Source organism: Cataglyphis hispanica, chromosome 7, assembly GCF_021464435.1.
Source record: "Cataglyphis hispanica isolate Lineage 1 chromosome 7, ULB_Chis1_1.0, whole genome shotgun sequence".
NCBI lineage: Eukaryota > Metazoa > Arthropoda > Insecta > Hymenoptera > Formicidae > Cataglyphis > Cataglyphis hispanica.
The window spans coordinates 5,170,101-5,187,660 of NC_065960.1; the positions used below are offsets into that span (position 1 = coordinate 5,170,101).

The window sequence follows — 17,560 nt, forward strand, 5'->3', positions numbered from 1 at the left end:
CGGAAGTCGTTGCCTCTCTCTTTCTCTCTTTCTCTTTCTTTTTTTCTTTTTCTTACTTTAGCGATTTTTGGTGTTTCCGACGATATTATCGCCTTTAGTGATTTTGGATTAAGCAGGGTGATCGATCTCTTATCAGATGAATTACAAAAATGTCGATTTTGATTAAATTAAGATATCGAATTTTAGTATCTTGAAAATTTAGGATCAGCACGAGACAAGCCTTTTGAATTTTTTTTTTTATATATATCTGTGTAGAATTTTATGTGTGAATTATATAAGATCACGATTATTATAATCGGAGTTGAAATTCAGAGAAATTGTGTCGATTATCTTTAAATAATATTAATCTCGATATAAACTTTGCCATTTTCCTCTTGCGACTTTCTTTAATTATATTAATCCCTTATGATCATTTTGTATAATTTCCTGCTGTACTTTCGGGCAGTATTAAGAGCATTCTTTGTTGTTTTTCACGCGTAAAGATATTGCGTTCATTGACTATAACAAATCGAACCTTATTTTGTTATTTCCACCAGCGCCTGCTTAACCCTTTAGTCGTCGCGCTATTTTTCGTAACACGAGTCGAGCCTCGTATAAGAGACCTCAATATAAAAAGATCAATTTATATCTTTTACGTCGAGAACTCAAATATTTTCTTTGTTTAATTGCGTTTTCGAGAAATAAGAAAATATTGTTTTGCAAATAATATTTTTGTTAAGATAATCAAAATAAATCAAATTAAAAAGAATTGAACAAATGAACTGAAGCGACAAAGTTCAAAGTTTGCTGGAAAGAAGGTCAATCGAAAAGAAGGTCAAAGAATGTTTGTATTTTTTTTTACGAAAAAATGTGTTTTAATAAATATCAGTCTATTAAAGACCTCACGCGACGACTGTAGAGTTAAGGTGTGTGCCATTAAACAATAAATACCGTAGGGTACAAATTACGGAATATTGATTTTTGTATGGCACACACACACACACACACATATATATATATATATATATACACACACACACACACACACACACACACACAAAGGTGTGAATTAATGTTCTTTGAAACTGACGCACCTAGCATCCTGCGTCTGGCTCTTATTAGCCCGCAAAATCTAGAATTCGTGTTTTCATACGAGAGCCTTATTAATCTCTTAATTATAAGATCACACTTCTTAGTACCAGTATTGCGGCGTCGGTCTGGGCGGTTGGAAATTCTGCGCGGTATAATGACTGGCGAAAGTACCTACCTGGTGTGGATGAGCGCCATAAGTGTGAGGAGGCTGCTGTAAACTAGACGGCGGACTCGGGAGATTGACTCTACCGCTGTTGGCGGTGATCGCGAGATTCCACGACGTCGACGTCGCTCCGTGACTGGTCTGTTGCTGCTGCTGCTGCTGCTGTTGTTGCTGCTGTTGCTGCTGAGCGGGCGAAACCGAACTGATCGGAAGATCCGTCGCGGTCAATTGATCGGAAGCGGAGTTTGAGTTGCCAGAATTCGGTCCCATCATGGTGATCAGGGGACTCGGCGGCGGCAGCTGGTGGCCGCTCACCGTTTGCTGGTAGCTGGACGATGTCGAGGTCGCCTGGTGAGTCATGTGAGTGGTCGTCGACGTGGTCGACGAAAGCATCGCGCTAGGATAAGTAACCGCGGTCGGGAAACTGTAAGTAGGTGCGGATCCGATGGATGAAGATAGCCGCGCGGAATCTGTCGCCAATTGGTGGGACATTGGTGCGTGATGGGACGAGTACAATTCTGCAATTTATATGGAGTTCACATTAATTACGTCGCGTTCTTATCGTATTTTTTATTACTAAGTAAAATGACACGATCAATAATTATGTTATTTTCAGATTAAAAATCAAGTAACTTTAATATTCATACATGAAAAAAAATTAAAAATATTATTCTTACAAAAATTAATTTTATTTAAACTTACCTTGACCGGAGGCGAACGCCGCGTCTGACAGACCCTGACCATGAGGATGACCCGGTGGCACCGTGGCTCCAGGATGCGGATGCGGCGGTGCCGACGAGTGAATGACATACGGGGGGGTCGGATATGCTACGGAAGCAGCATATCCAGAGGCCGAGGAAAGATGTTTCCTCAATCTAGCTCTCCTGTTGCTGAACCACACTTGAATTCTAGCCTCTGACAGCTTTGTTCTCTGAGCGAGTTCCTCTCTAGTGTAAATGTCAGGATACTGAGTTCTCTCGAAGGCTCGTTCCAGCTCGTCCAGCTGATGAGCCGTGAAGGTCGTTCTACTCCGGCGCTGTTTTCTTTTCAAGGGAATCCCCGGTTCGCTGTCGCAGTCGGATCCGGAACTCGTTTTGCCTAAAAAAAATTACATTTTATTTAAATAAATAAATAAATAAATATAAATGTATATTGTATAGGTATATATATAAAACAATTTTTATATTGCAAAAATCTTTCTCGAGCGCAGAATTTGTAATTAAAAATCATATAATTCAACGAGTTGGAAATCTTTTATGGCCAAAAAAAAAAATTCATTTAAAATATTTTTTCGATAGCAAAAAATTTGAGGATAGTTGCGTGGAAAGATTAAAATAAAATATCCTACATGTACATATATATTTGTATACATACATATACAATCATTCATATATATCTTGTATATTTACTCTTCCGTTCGAAAAGACTTTTATTAAACATAACTTTATTTTTCACTTTAATTCACAAGTCATAATTTTGTACATTGTTTGCTACGATTAGAAACTTCCTCAAACAATGCGATGCTGTAGTTTTACCGAGCTCAAGGTCGAAAAGATTGCGCGATTAGGCCATGAAATAATTACGAAACACTCATTGTCAGCCATTAACTTTTGAGCGACAAAGAAATCGCATAAAATAATTATACGTGACGTGATGAATGAGTGACAAAACGTGGTTCGTGTCGTTCGACAAAAACGATCGCAGTTTCAGCAGCAGTAAGAAGGGAAGGTAGGTGGGTCGAGGGAGATCGCGCGGGTGTAAACATGTTGATCCTAAATTGAGTGTGAAATAAGCACCTGATCCCTAATCCATGCCGTGCGTATTTTGACGTTGGTCTAAAAACAAACTGCGAAACCACTCGTAAGAAGTTATATTTACAAAAATACAGGTGAAGGGTTCGTCTGAGCAAATAACAGACTCGCGAGAACAATAATGCATTTGAGCATGGCTTAATTTAATTTCAAAAATAATTTAACTTGATGAGAAAATTTTAATTTTTTTATAATATTAATGCAATATTATTAACCACTTAAATAATTTTTTTTTTTTAGAGTTACGGAAATATTTGCACAGCTCCTCAAAATTTTAGGTGGCTGTATAGTGTACATGAAAGCGTTCATTCATATCCGAAATAAAAAAAATAAAAATTTTTTTTTTATTAAACATTAATAGCTATCTGCTATCCAAGCTTCTTTCAAAATTTTTAAAAATATGAAAATAGCAACGTATTGAAAAAAAGTTTTGCTTTTTATTTAAAAAAAAATCCATTTTTTATTTATAACAAAAAATGGAGAATTATATTTAAAAAAAGTTTCATTAGCAAATGTAGAATTTTATTAGGAACTCGCATGCAAAATTTAAAGTCAATCCATCGAACATAGCCCGAGTTTTCATGCACACCTTGCATAAAAATATAAATCTGCAAATATTCGCATAACTTTAAAAAAAAAAATTTTAACTAAAATTTTTTATTCAAGTACTTAATAATATTGTATTAATATTGTAAAAAAAAAAATAAAAAATTCTTATGAGCTCGTTGCGTTGCAAAAAAAATCTAGAAAATGTATGTCATTTTTCGAGAATTTAAATGCCCCCTTAATTTCGATAAAATCATACTGCATTTTTCATATCATTTACATTAGATTTCTATAGCGCGGAAAGACGTATAAACTTTCCAAACTGCAGAGCGCGCCTATTACATTCATCTAGATGAATCCAATTATATTTGAGAGTTCTGGAAATAGGCATTTCTTCGCGCGTGCATTTCCTTTCATCGCGAGGAACTTGATGCGATCGAGCGCGTGACGGGCAGACGATGCCCCAAGACCACGAAGGGATGAGAAGAAGAGCTTTTTGCTTCCGCGGATCGCGATGCACGTCGTCGGTTTCTCGAGGATTCGAGTTTACACGGCCCCGCGACTAATCGGGCGACGACGCCTGACGCCGCGACGGGCCGCGTTAATGCAAATTCGACACGGACTCTATTCCCGGCCCGTCGTTGCCTTCCTTTTCCATCCGCCCTCGCCCATCGGATTATTTCATTTTTTTTTCTCTCCTCTCTCTCTTTCTCTCTCTCTCTCTCTCTCATCGAGTTTCACAATCCACCGACACCTATCCGTATGCGGATGGAAATAGTGCGGACGACGACGTGGTCCAGCAGGCCTGATCGTACCAACGTCCGCGATGAACGATCAGAAATAGCCTCGACAATGTGCCGCCGCGGGAGAGCTCGGTAGGTAGGTAAATGGGTAATTACTTCCTTCCGACATGCAAAGGCAACTGGGTATTGTTCAAACGTTTCAATGACTGGCGGAGTGATTGATCTTTAAGACACTGAAGAATTTTAAGCTTCAAATATATGACAATACTATATCTTGTATTTTTTCTTTCATCTCGTTAAGCATTTTTTAGGTATTGTAAATGTACACCATCTTTATAATAAGTTCTTCGTGAAAGTCTGTAGGTTTGTGAGAAAGGATCACACGTGTGTCTTAGGATTACGGCGTAGAGATGATGTATTTACGTTCTAGTATACCGGTAGCAACCTGGCAATTATTTATTCCGCGGATAATACCGGGTTCCGAAAACTTGGAGAATCACCAGTCGGCCGCTTAGCTCTTCGCCAAGGATATAATTTCTCCTCTGATTTTTGAGATCCGCCCGGAGATTCACGCGCATCGTCGACAAAAACGACAACGGCAACGGCTACGCAGAAATCTCGCGAGATTTTTTATCGAAAGCACGAGAGAGAATTAATTCGTATGTACACGATTCGCGTAATTTATTGCAACTATACGATAAATATTGCAATTAGAAATATAAAATTAATATAGATTATATAGAAATTATATAGCAATAATATAGAAATAGTTATTAATTAAATTATAGAATATAGAAATTAGTATATATTAATATATGCAATAAAGAAAAGAAATTTTATAAAGAATCCGGAGATTTTCCTTTTCGCTCAAAAACTCCAGATCAAAATCAAAGACCTGGCAACCGCGATCGCAGTTTTAATGCCAGATTATAAAAGTTTGAAAATGCAGTTCAAATTAAATTGAATTATAAGTTTACATAAGATCGATATTTTATTCAATCTACGCACATATATAGCTAAATTAAAGGGCTAATAATATATCTATTTTTGAATTATTTGAAGAAATTCATTTATAAATCATTCATTTATAAATCATTCATTTATTTTCATAAATAGAATACTATTGGTAGTATAGTGTTGGAAAATTTATGTTTTCTCAAAAAGTGCTGGTAAAAATTTTTGTTCAATATTTGACACATTTATATGTCAATTTAATATATTGTTGTGTTAATTAAATTCAAATGTTAAATTATTAAAACAACTGAAAAAAAAAATAAAAATAACACAATGTATACATGTTTTTAATTTTATACAATAGATATGTTCAATATTATTAGTGACAGTTATTATTCATCTGTTAAAATTTACTTAATTTATTTTGCTTTATTTATTTAATTTAAAAAAGAATGTTGATTTTATTCTAATAAGAATAAGCGTGACTACAACATTTTTCTATGTTAATTTTATCATTAAAAATATATAGATTTTACACAAAATTTATTTTAAATTATTAAAACTTATTATCAAAAATTATTAAAATTTATTTTCTGTTGAAATATTAACATAGTATTAATGTCATCACTTAACATATAAAAATTTGCGTGGGTCGTCTGTGACAATTTTCATTTAAAATTATATATAAGTAAATATTTTATATATTAACTATTAATTAATTTAAAATTATTTATAATTTAATAAAATTAATAATAATATAATTAAGAAATATAAAACGTATATAAAATAAATAGTTTAGGGGGATTATTTATTTAATTAGTTACATTAAGAGTGTATAAAAAATATTTGAAACACATGTTAAATTTAAGCCAAAAATTTTCCAACAGTGCACGTTATTAGGCCTCGTACATTACGCGAGATTAATCATTTACCTTCCTCGTCCACTTAAACTTATATACGCGCGATGCGTTTCACATGGTATGCGAGAAAAACAAACCGACACGTTTGCCAAACAAAGGCGTCACTTCATCTCGACAGCTCCGGCAACTTGACTCGTACACTTCGCGCGCGAGCATTTAATAGACGGTGTCCCTTTTCGTTTCTCACCCTCTGCGAGGTCGTGTTATTTTTGCCCTGGTTTCTTTATTTTTTCTTTTTTTTTTTTTGACGAGCGCCCAACCGTCACAACGATCGATTTACAGACGCATGAATCCTCCTCCCTCTCTTTCTAACCACGAGCCCTTTTATCTTCGCCGAAAAATTTGAGGTTTCTCAGGCTCTAGGAAGATCTACATTAGTACACATTTCATTTGTCTTGTCAAGCGAAGCGTTTCTCTCTCTCTCTCTCTCTCTCTCTCTCTCTCTCTCTCTCTCTCTCTTCTGCCACTGAGGCGCCAAATTCCGTGAAAATTTCTCTAAAATGTTAGGCTACAATCGCCACAAATAATGCTCATTCATTTCAAATTTTTTGTATGGATGATATGCATTTATCACCATATATCTTGTCATTTTCCATAACGAGTAAAAGCAATAAAAGTTTTGTCAAAGATTTGTCAATTTTGTAAAGGAGTATATTAAAAAATCGATTTTTGACCTGCGGGACGTAAAATTTGGTTTCTTATAGTTTTTTGGGCGTACAATCATGTGGTAACATTCATTTGTTGTTAAAATATGGGGAAAATGTGTAATAATCGTAAAAAGTTCATTAAAACATTATATTTGTGTTTTAATGGATTTTTTATGATTTTTAACACTATATTGTGATTTTTACAGATTTTCCTAAAATCAATAAAAAGGTATTACAAATTTTCTTAAAATCAATAAAAAAGTATTACAAAACTTGAAGATTCTAGTTTCAGAATCTTTTAATCAATTCCAATTCTTTTTACAAAATTACATTATGAAAAAGCGACATCCGTCGATTGAACAAATTTTTCAAAAGTTTGAAAAAGAAATAATAACACAATTTCGTTAACTGAATTTTAAAGAGCAGAGTTTTTCATTTTATCTTTAATTTGTGTTTTCAATAGATGTTCTATGATTTTTTTCCACTGAGTTATTCACTACTAAAGTAAAATTCTATTGACTTTGAGCGTTCATATTTAATGAAAAAATTATCGCACTGATCATTAAAAAACAATTTAAAGAAAAAAGTCATTAATATAATTCAAAATACATTAATTGCTATATGTTGATTAAACACAAAATTTATTTTAAATTAATACATTGGATTTATTTTATATTGAAATATTAATAATATAGTATAAGTCATTTAGTATATATTATTTTAAATTAACACAAAAATTTATATAGACCGTGAAATACGATATATGTCAAATTTGATAGAACTTTTCCTGTAAAATATTGGCTTTCGCTTCAAAATAATATTTTCGGCAATTTCCTCGTTTGGCCGCGATCTTTTTAATCCGCAATCTTGTCGCGATCCCAAAAACACCGAAGAAATGCCTGATTCATGCGGTGAGTCGCGTGCGTCCTTCATCGGTCGTCGATTTTCTCGAGGACGAGATCGACTTCGCTTACACGCGAGTGAGGCCCACATCTCGCGCGCAGTCTCCCGTGCAGCACACGTGGGCATGTACCGGGCGGCGAGAAAATTACAGAGCCCGGCCGTGCCGGCTACCGGGGGAGAGGACGATCTGATGGACGGCGAACCGGTAATTTCCGAGACCGAGAAACGCGAGGAGCGGCCGATTAATACGCGAGCATTTAATTTACTCATTCATACCGTTATACTGGAGCGAGCGTGGGTCCCACACCGGTGGTCCGCCACCGTGTGGGCCAGGGTGTGATGAAGCGTTCCGAGAGCGGTCCTTTCACTAAGCGAGATCGCCTCCGCATTAGTATTCTAGAATGGGTATCTAGAGTGGGTTTAAATAAGTCAATGGTGGGTGTCTATTTGTATCTATAAACCGACGATAAACCGACAAGTCACAAGAAAAAACTACACAAATAATGTCAGAAAAACCATAAATTAAGATTGATGGAACGCATATTGTGTTAAGAACTAATGGACCGGTATGGCCGTTGGGCGGTGAAGTATCAAAAGAATGGATCAACTAGTCTCTTTGAACTTATCCTTTTCAGTTTATCCTTTAAGAATATATTTTGAGAGATGTTTTGTTGGAAAAAAGTTTTGCGAAAACAAACGCCTTCGGACATGTTTGAACAAATTGCACGCTGCGAGTTTAATTGAAATCTATATTAAAATAGAATACAACACAAAAGTAAAAAGAAATATTTTGGAAAACTCTTTTAAAAATAATTTCCAAAAAGTATATTCTAAAGGGTAGTAAACTTTTAGGCAGAATGATAAATTAGTAGACGTTCTTTTCGAAATTTCCTTGCACTTCTCGACTTCTCGTTTTCTTATCTTTTAGTAGCAGCAGCGCGCGATGCCAATTTTTGCGAAATCTCGCGTATCTCTACGCAACGTGGCGCGTATGTAAAAGAGGTAAAAAATATGCTAAAAATCAGCTGATTCAATTTTAACAGGCGTCGCGTAACGAGCGGCCACGGTACGCTTATGCGAGTCCCGATGTCGTTATAATCCAATTCCGTGCAAGGATACTCGGCGTCGCGTCGGCTTGATTCGCCGATTCGCTCGGCGATCATCAATCTCCGTTAGGATGCGGGAAGAAACTCGGATAGTCGAGAGGGAGAGAGGACGAACTCTCCCCTTCGAGGAACTTGCCGCCGCCATTAATGTGGCTGATCGGGGAAATTTCGAAGAAGGTCCCAGGTATCTCCGAGATAAGCGATAGTAACACGAAGAAATTATTTTTTTTTTTTTTTAAATACAAATTAATATCGTCGCATACAGATGAGATATGTGTACGAAAGATTAGAGATATTTGTATGACAAAATATATTGAAAATTAATACACACTCGTAACAGAAATTGAGTTTTAATTTAAATTAGAATTTTCAAAAATTTAGTTTTTAAAACCTAACTTTTCACAATAATACTTATTTAGCACCTAATTAATTTATCGATAAATATAAGAGATAAGAAAAATAAATTATGCAAAGTATAAAAATAATGATTTTTCATATGAGGTAAAAAAGATCCATGTATGAATACGCTTGATTTCTTTGTGTAATTGCTCGGTTAATAATTATTTGCGTTCTACATCCCACTCTAAGCAGATCTCAAGATCTTATTTCGGTCCAAGAAGCAAAATTGCTATTTTGGAACTTGATCTCTCTAAACTATTTGCTCTCACCGTCGCCAAGTTTGACGTCGTCTTCCGGATCGCGACCCCTGAGTAGCCGAGAAATCGCGGACACACTCGGCGCGCTGGTCCGGTCACAGATACCCTCCTTGATAAGCCGATCTCTAATTTCCCACGAAAACATACCCGGGTTGTCACGCTTGTACTCTTCAATCCTCGCCTCCACCTCTGGCGTAGCCACGCGAGGCTTGCTCCCTCCGATGACACCGGGCCTGATGCTACCAGTCTCCTGATAACGGTTTAGAATCTTCGACACGCATCCGTGGGATACCCTCAATTGTCTGCCCTCAATGAGATACGATGACAGGTTAATTCAATTCTGATATTGCTAGTAGAATTTCTATTCTATCTTAGAAAACTATATGAGAAGAAGATGGAACTCTTTAGAAAGATCCTCGAAATAAAAATTCTTTCTATCTTTTTTTTTTACTATAAGAAGAAAATTATATATATATATATATATATATATATATATAATTTATATATATATATATATATATATATATATATATATACATATATAGAGAAAATGTTTCCGGAGAAAATTAATTATACTTTTAATTCTTTACGGAATCACTATACATATATACATACATATATATATATATATATATATATATATATATATATATATGAGGTGAGTCTGTATATATATATATATATATGTATATGTATATATATATATACAGGGTGAGTCAATTAAAATGTTACAAACTTATACAAAGCATTTTAGAGAAAAATTCATACAAAAGTTTTGTATGAATTTTTCATATATATATATATATATATATGTATGTATGTATGTATGTATAGTGATTCGTAAAGAATTAAAAGTATAATTAATTTCGTCCGGAAACTTTCTCTCCTTCCTCTTCTTTTTTAGAGAAATATATTACTATCCACTACTACCTCGATATAACGCAAGGTCTGACCCCCGACGCTGCCATCTCGACAATCTTGAGCCGAACATGATTAGGTAGCGGTCGTCCGTTAATGAAGACACCACCGAGCTGATTCACGCGGCCCTGGCCCGGTATCGATCCTAAGTCTGCAAAAAGCAACTCAGCTCTTACACCATCCATCCATTGTTTTCTCATATAAACTGAAAAACACCTTTCGCACATATTAATTCGACCGTAATAATAATAATTGTCATGCACTCTACAGAAATCATTTCTCCATCTCATTCTGGATCGCGGCAGCAGTGATTGAGAAATCGTCCTTCGGAACGGCTTTGATTTCCGAATCGACCGGAAGTGGCCGAGAGAGAAGGGGGCGGGAGGAGGGGGGGGGGCAGCGATTATTGGACGGCGCATAAAGAGGGCAACCTGGATTTATCGCTCTTACGAGCTCGATTCAACTTCTTTCTCTCGAAGACGGGAGAAAGAGAGAAGAAAGGCAAAGAGAGAGAAAGAGAGAGAGAGAGAGAAAGAAAGAATTATAAGCGCGGGCGACTGTGGAAGCGGACTATCGATAAGTCCAATAAATCCCGGCGCGGTTTACGACGCACAACAATGATAGCGTATAATTTGCTTGGCTTATTTAATTTCGCGTTACACGACGACGATCTCGATTACCGATCTAAAGAAAGAGGAACGCGGCCGCTCTCAGGAAATAGAGTCGTTGCGATTTTTATTGCCGCCGGCGGTAAGGCGATCCAAGACGCAGCGAACCTTTAATGCGAACCTTTAAAAGGCAGATAAGTAAAATGCGATGCATTATAAAATATCAATCGCGCATCGCGACTTAAGCCTATATACGCGCTCTGTAATTAATTTCCCGCGTCACGACGTTTCTGTCATTCGAAATTCTGCGAGCGCCGATATTTTAAGGAATGTGCCCGCACTCTCGTCAGATTGCAATTTCGGAGCATTCACGGATTACAATTATCGCCGGGAGAGTAGTGATGGCTGTAACGACACGAATGAGCTGTACGATTAAATGGTCAAAAAAAAGAGACGCGCAATTTCGCAGCCGTTCGATGTTTGGAGAAAAACCGCGCTTGCTCTTACGAGACGCGATACAATCGACGGGGAAAAAAAAAGGGGGATCTCAATGACAGCGCAACGAAAAATCCGATCATCCAGGCGAGACGGCGATATCTTATTATATAGTTACGACATGCTACGTGCGTTGTTAACGTAATCGATATTAACTATGTAGATATATTATTTAATAAAAATCTATTTAAATCGATATTCTAAAAAAGTGTACACTCTTTTGGAAAACGTAATGTCGATTTGTATGTCATGTGCAAAAGTTACATAAAAGAGTTTGCTCTTCTGTAGGTGATAAGAGATATGAGATTTAGATTACATGTAAATATAATTATTACAAATCGATTTATAATAATAAATAGTTTCAATGAAGAAGCTGAAACGAACAACATACACATATAAACACAGAAAGAGAGAAAGAGGGGGAGAGAGAGGAGAGGAAGAGAGAGACAAACAAACAGCAGACAGACAGACAGAAAAACAAAGGCAGAAACAGAGAGACAGACATACAGAGGCAGAGAAACAGAGAGATTACAGATATAGAAAGATTATAAATATTCTATTTAATAATAAAATACACACACTTGTGTTAAAATGTTTCTAAAACTTCTTAGTATTTACTTTCAGTCATATATAGATTTCACTATGACAAGAAATAGAATTTTAAAATTAACGAATTAAACGAATATAATGAAAAATAATAATAGGATGTCATACGGAGAGGTTAACACAGACAAAAGAAAGAAAAACATTATTTTGATCTTTAGATGATGTGCGACAAATTATTGTTTACTTCATACGCCAGGACAGAGTCTGTGATCTTATTATATTTCATTATGTCTACCTTCGTTTAATGATTTAATTTTTTCTCCTTAATATTAAAAATTATATAATGATTGAAAAAGCTAATTATAGTAAATACAGAAATGTTCTCCCCAACAAGAATATATTTCATTACCAAATATATTATTTAAAACCCAATCTCTCCATTATTTATTTCAGTCTTTTCATTGAAATTATTTGATAATATAATAAATTAATAGATTTACATTTGTAATAATAATATATAAGTATCTATAATTATTATAAAAGAGAATAGAAAAAAAATTAGTATCCACAAACATATAGTTCGTATAAAGATACGTAAGAAAATCAGAAACGAAAATTTTCGCATCATAAAGATTAGGAAATTTTTTTTTTCTTATGTTCCCTTGAAATTATAAATAAAAGTGTAAATAAATATCTACAATCATGTTGATAATAATCGATACGATATAAATATTATTTGTATTAGTAACGCGTATTAAAGTAGTTCCGTGATTTTTAATGCTCTCATTATATATATTGGCGAATTATTTAGACAGCTCGCGACAAGAAGGAAGCGAATGATCGATTCTGCAACTTTCACTTTTCTAATCCAGATGCAAAATGTTACCCTCATAAATAAGACCTATATAAGTAAAACGATTAATTCCCGATAAAATGATTGGAGCGCGATTTTTCGCAAGCGCCACAAGAAAGATAATATGCATTGTTGTACTTTCACATTTTGTATCGGTTCGAAAAAAATATGAGAATATATCAACGGCGCGCTGCCGTTATCGTCTTTCGACGATAACGGCAGCGTGCCGTCGATATATTCTCATATCTTTTTTTAGAAACGCGGCAAAGTCGCACGCTTTCGTTTATAATCAAACGCATTTCCGCGTGAGACAAAGGATAGGTAAAACACTTGGTCGCATAAGACAAAGGTAAACAGGCTTCGACTAATCCGTTCGGCAAAAAGCACCTGCGGAAAAAGAAAACCGCTATCCGATTGCGCGAGAACGGTTGCATAATCGCAGCCATGCATCACCGCGGGTGCAACCGACGTTCACCGAAAAAAGCGTTCACCGATGGTGTGATCGCGCTCGTTCCACGAAGTAACTTCTGATTTAATCGATCGTTCAATTGACAAACGAGATCTTTACGGAGATTCTATCAACGCGAAATTTTCAACGTCTCCTTCGAGTAATTCCGAGATTTTTGATTTAAATCGCGCTTTAAAGAACGAGAATAAAACCCACCGCCTTGTTTCGCAAAAACTGCAGCGCGACTCATAAATCATTATAATGATAGAATTATAAAGTAAGAGGTCTTACGTTTTATCCACGATGAAGTAATTAACGACCATCATTGAAAAGTTTTTTTTTTTTTGCGATGATTTTACGGAAGCGCATTCTCGCTCACTCTGCTAATCGCCCGTCGTCAATTAACACCGTGATTTTCGCGAATGCAGACTTTCTGCATCTAGTTTCCAGCTGGTAAATCATCAAGAAAACAATTATTCGTACTAATTACACTCAAAACACCACGTCCTCGGACACTGACAAATCGCATTATTTAATTTACGTTATTAAACGTAAATTCATTGATGTAGGTGTCCTGTGGACATCAACAAAATAGAAAACTTTCTTTGACCTCACATTTATTTCGTCCTTTTTTTCTTTCTAGCAAACTTGAGTGAGCACCACGTGGAATTAGACAATGAGTTTGAAAAATTTACGACGTTATAAAGAACTTGAAGAAAACTACTTATAAATTTTTTCACAATTCCTGAACATTTCTAAGAAAGCAATAATGTATTGAGCAGGAATGTGTAAATGACTTTTATATTTGTTATAAAATAAATTTTATAAAATTTTTTATAGAATTTTATTTTTATAGCAACATAAAATTCCTGAGTCAACGATTTTTTAAATCTAATATTTTTAATTATTTAGTAATAGCATAAATAAATTTTCGAAAAAGTTCAAATGTATCACAGCACTGAGTATTGAACAATACTAGAAAAAATAAATAGTACAATAAAAATATGTCCACAAGTATATAGAAAAAATATATATGATATGTCAGTCATAAAAATATTCATAAAAAATAGCTAATTATTTGATTTATAATATTCAATAATGTCCTAGATATATTCTGTTCATGAGAAATTTCGATAAATTATATAAAAATTTTATTGATGTATCGATACGTTTAACAATTTATTCAAAATTATTATTATTATTATTTATTATTTAAAAAATTATTGGTGAAGAAATGTCGCGCAGATGATAATTAAGTGAAAAATGAAGAATTAAAAGAGAAAAATAAACGAGATCTCGTGATGAGAAGAATATGTGACGTCAATCAATTCGCAGATTTTCGTGAATCCGCACGTAACTTATTACTCCGAAAATTATTACTTTAAGGCCTTGATTAATTTAATCAATTTAATCAATTGTTTTGTACAAACTTTAATTTTATAATGTCAATTTTGTTCAGGGTTGAACAAGAAATTATTAGAACTGATGCATTTATTAGAATTTATCAGAAACTTTAATAGTTCTTCTCTAAGAAAATTTTGTCTCTCATTTCTTGAAGGAGGAAAAGTCAAATCTAATCATTTGTCAACCAATTTGGTGAGATTAAAATATATTAATCGAACAATGTTTGTGGATAGATGAAAGATAAAATGAAGCAATCTGGATCATAGAATCATCTCTAAGTTTACAGTCTTAGATGAGTATTTAGCGACGAGCGAGAGAGACACACCTTGAAGAGAATATCCAGTGAAACATGGTCGCATCATCGAGAAGTTGGTGGTAACCATCTCAGCCAAGCCGAGCCACCGCGAGGTAGTCCGGATAAGTTCGTTCCGGCACCGAATGATGATAAACTTCACTAGCGCATTTCACATAGTTGTCCGTAAAGATGACATCGTCGACTCTCCATCCTTCGCATAAATCTGCCGTTCTACTTATCCTACTTAGTCCCGCGATTCACCAGACGTTCACATAAAAGAAATATGTAAGCAAGCACAAACCATGTATCCATTGCAAGTTTGAAACGCGACGAGTTCGCCCGGGTGGTAGGTTATTGATTGAGACCATTGATTCATTCCTTTCTCGATTTCTCTTTGTAACAGACTTGACCTTATCTGACGTGACATAGGAGGAAGGCTATGAATACACTTACTTCGACATTCACAGACTTAATAAGAGATAGATCTCCACCGATCGGCGTGCCGATCCCAACTAAACGTCCTGGGGATGGTAGTGTTGGGGTAACTAGCGGCTAGGCAACTCCCACCAGTTACATCAGGTAAGTTTTGCCTGTCTGGCGATACTCTGGTTGGGGTACGATCGGCACGAGGAAACCGACCGAGGGGAGATCAGATCTTGATTCTTGAATACACTGGTGCTCAACGTTAACCAATCCCGGCACCGCGAGACTTTCCACCACGCCTCCGATTCACGCCCCAACCAGATGGGCACCTTGGGTAATTTTATTGCCCGTGCTTTTACGAGCCCGCACCATGCTTTCATACCGCGCTCATTATTCTCCGAGCATGACCTCGCTGGGTCAAACCTTTTGTTTTCCAGGTCCTGCTTGCGGTCATTGAGGGATCTTCTTCGCTTCATCCGCTTAATCGTAATCCTAAAGTTAAGTGTCAGGTAATTTGGGGGATAAGTATAGAGATCATTGAGGTTTTTCCTATGAAAGGACATCAGTAATAAAATTGTAGTTTCTTATCGCTGGTGGATGAACCCAAATAATCAAAAAGAATACTTGTTTATAATCTTTTGCAAATTTTAACAGAATAATATAACAATTAAGCTCTGTTAATGTTCTTCTTTATTAATTCTGAATCAGTTTCTGTCCTCAAAGAAGAATTCAATATTAAAGAAAATAATGAGTTTGATGAAGAAGAATAAGAAGTATAAAAATGTATACCACGTTTGAATAATGAAAATTTTCCCTGCAATAATTTTTAATACTAGACGTTACAATATAAATACATTTTTAATTTTGACAATTGTAGAAATATTTTTTATTAATACAAATAAATAAAAAAATCATGTAAAAAGATATATTACTGAGATGAGGAAGAGCAATAACAGACGCGAAAAGCTGACGACTTAATTACAAACGTAGCGTCTCGTTCCAGCAGTTTTCAATAAGCTAGACGGTGTTCGTGAAACGCAATCAAATTCTGCGGGACAAATGTTTGTTTGTGGAACGCGCAATTAAGGTAATGGGAGAAAACCGTCGTGATCTTCTCGCCGCGAACTTCTATACGGCGTCATCGCTCGAGCGCAGATTGTGCGTTTCTTGCCGTGCGTTATTTCAAGTAAAGCGATTTAGCAGAAATCGCTGGCGCGAGGCGCGTAGAGTTTACCTAATCTCCAGTGTCAGCTGTTCACGCATGATTGCGAATTACTCCAGGACTCGCGCTTTTTTTTCCTCTCATCCAAGGGGGCCTCTCATTCCGGAGCTATCGGGGAAATGACGATGCACGATTGAAAAGAGGATGCGACCACAATAGGCGCGACGGTGACGTGAAGTAGTGATCGATCGTTGATTTCCCTTAGTAATTAAGCACTTTAAATAATGCCGTACAATCTCAAATTATTTCGATATTATATTTAGCAAGTTATTAATCTAACGTAAGAATATTCTGTGCCTTCTTTAAATTTACATGCAGAAGAGAGAGATTAAAATTTATATAAATACAAAATCTAATATAATTTAATTACAAAGAATAAATATATAAAGCATCCCTTTTGCTTGAATAAGGTCGCAGAAATTTTACGTGAAAAATTATTTCCGTATCTAATATCTTTTCATAATTTTCGAAAGAATTTTATCGTTGCACAACTTCCGGTGAAGAAAATGTTCGACGAGAAATCAATGGGATACCCAGTGGTGTTTATGTTTACGCGCTACAACGTAAATCAAATAATCTCTTAGAGAATGAAAATTCGACCTTGTAATTCGTGACCTTGAAGCACATCATGGTTTTACTAGTCCGACTACGCTACCAATTGGTGAGGGCACGGTCGAAAAGTGAATTTCGCGGAAGCCCTACGAGCATGAAGACATTAAGGAGTTTGTTTTGTCGGTCCCGCGCGACGGGAGGCCTTCCCCGTAAGTTAAGTCCTCGTAGGAAAGATACAGGGTGACAGTGCAACCCCGGCGTAGACGGTGGTCCCGA

General features: G+C 35.6%; 1 protein-coding gene across 5 annotated transcripts in view; it reads right to left on the bottom strand.

Annotated features, from left to right (window-relative positions):
* Positions 1-221: 221 nt before the first annotated feature.
* LOC126850832 (protein gooseberry-like) overlaps positions 222-17,560 on the bottom strand; it is a 62,225-nt gene continuing 44,886 nt past the window's right edge. The window contains exons 1-6 of one of the 5 annotated variants that reach the window (XM_050594206.1): positions 15,389-15,955; positions 15,118-15,298; positions 10,451-10,589; positions 9,533-9,822; positions 1,937-2,332; positions 222-1,752 (exon numbers count right to left, since the gene is read on the bottom strand). In XM_050594206.1, coding sequence (XP_050450163.1) covers positions 1,172-1,752; positions 1,937-2,332; positions 9,533-9,822; positions 10,451-10,589; positions 15,118-15,175 — 1,464 coding nt within the window. In that variant the 5' untranslated portion in view covers positions 15,176-15,298; positions 15,389-15,955 and the 3' untranslated portion in view covers positions 222-1,171. Of the gene's footprint in view, positions 1,753-1,936; positions 2,333-9,532; positions 9,823-10,450; positions 10,590-15,117; positions 15,961-17,560 lie in introns of those variants that run through there. The other 4 variants (XM_050594207.1, XM_050594204.1, XM_050594205.1 and 1 more) reach the window with 4 other exon arrangements.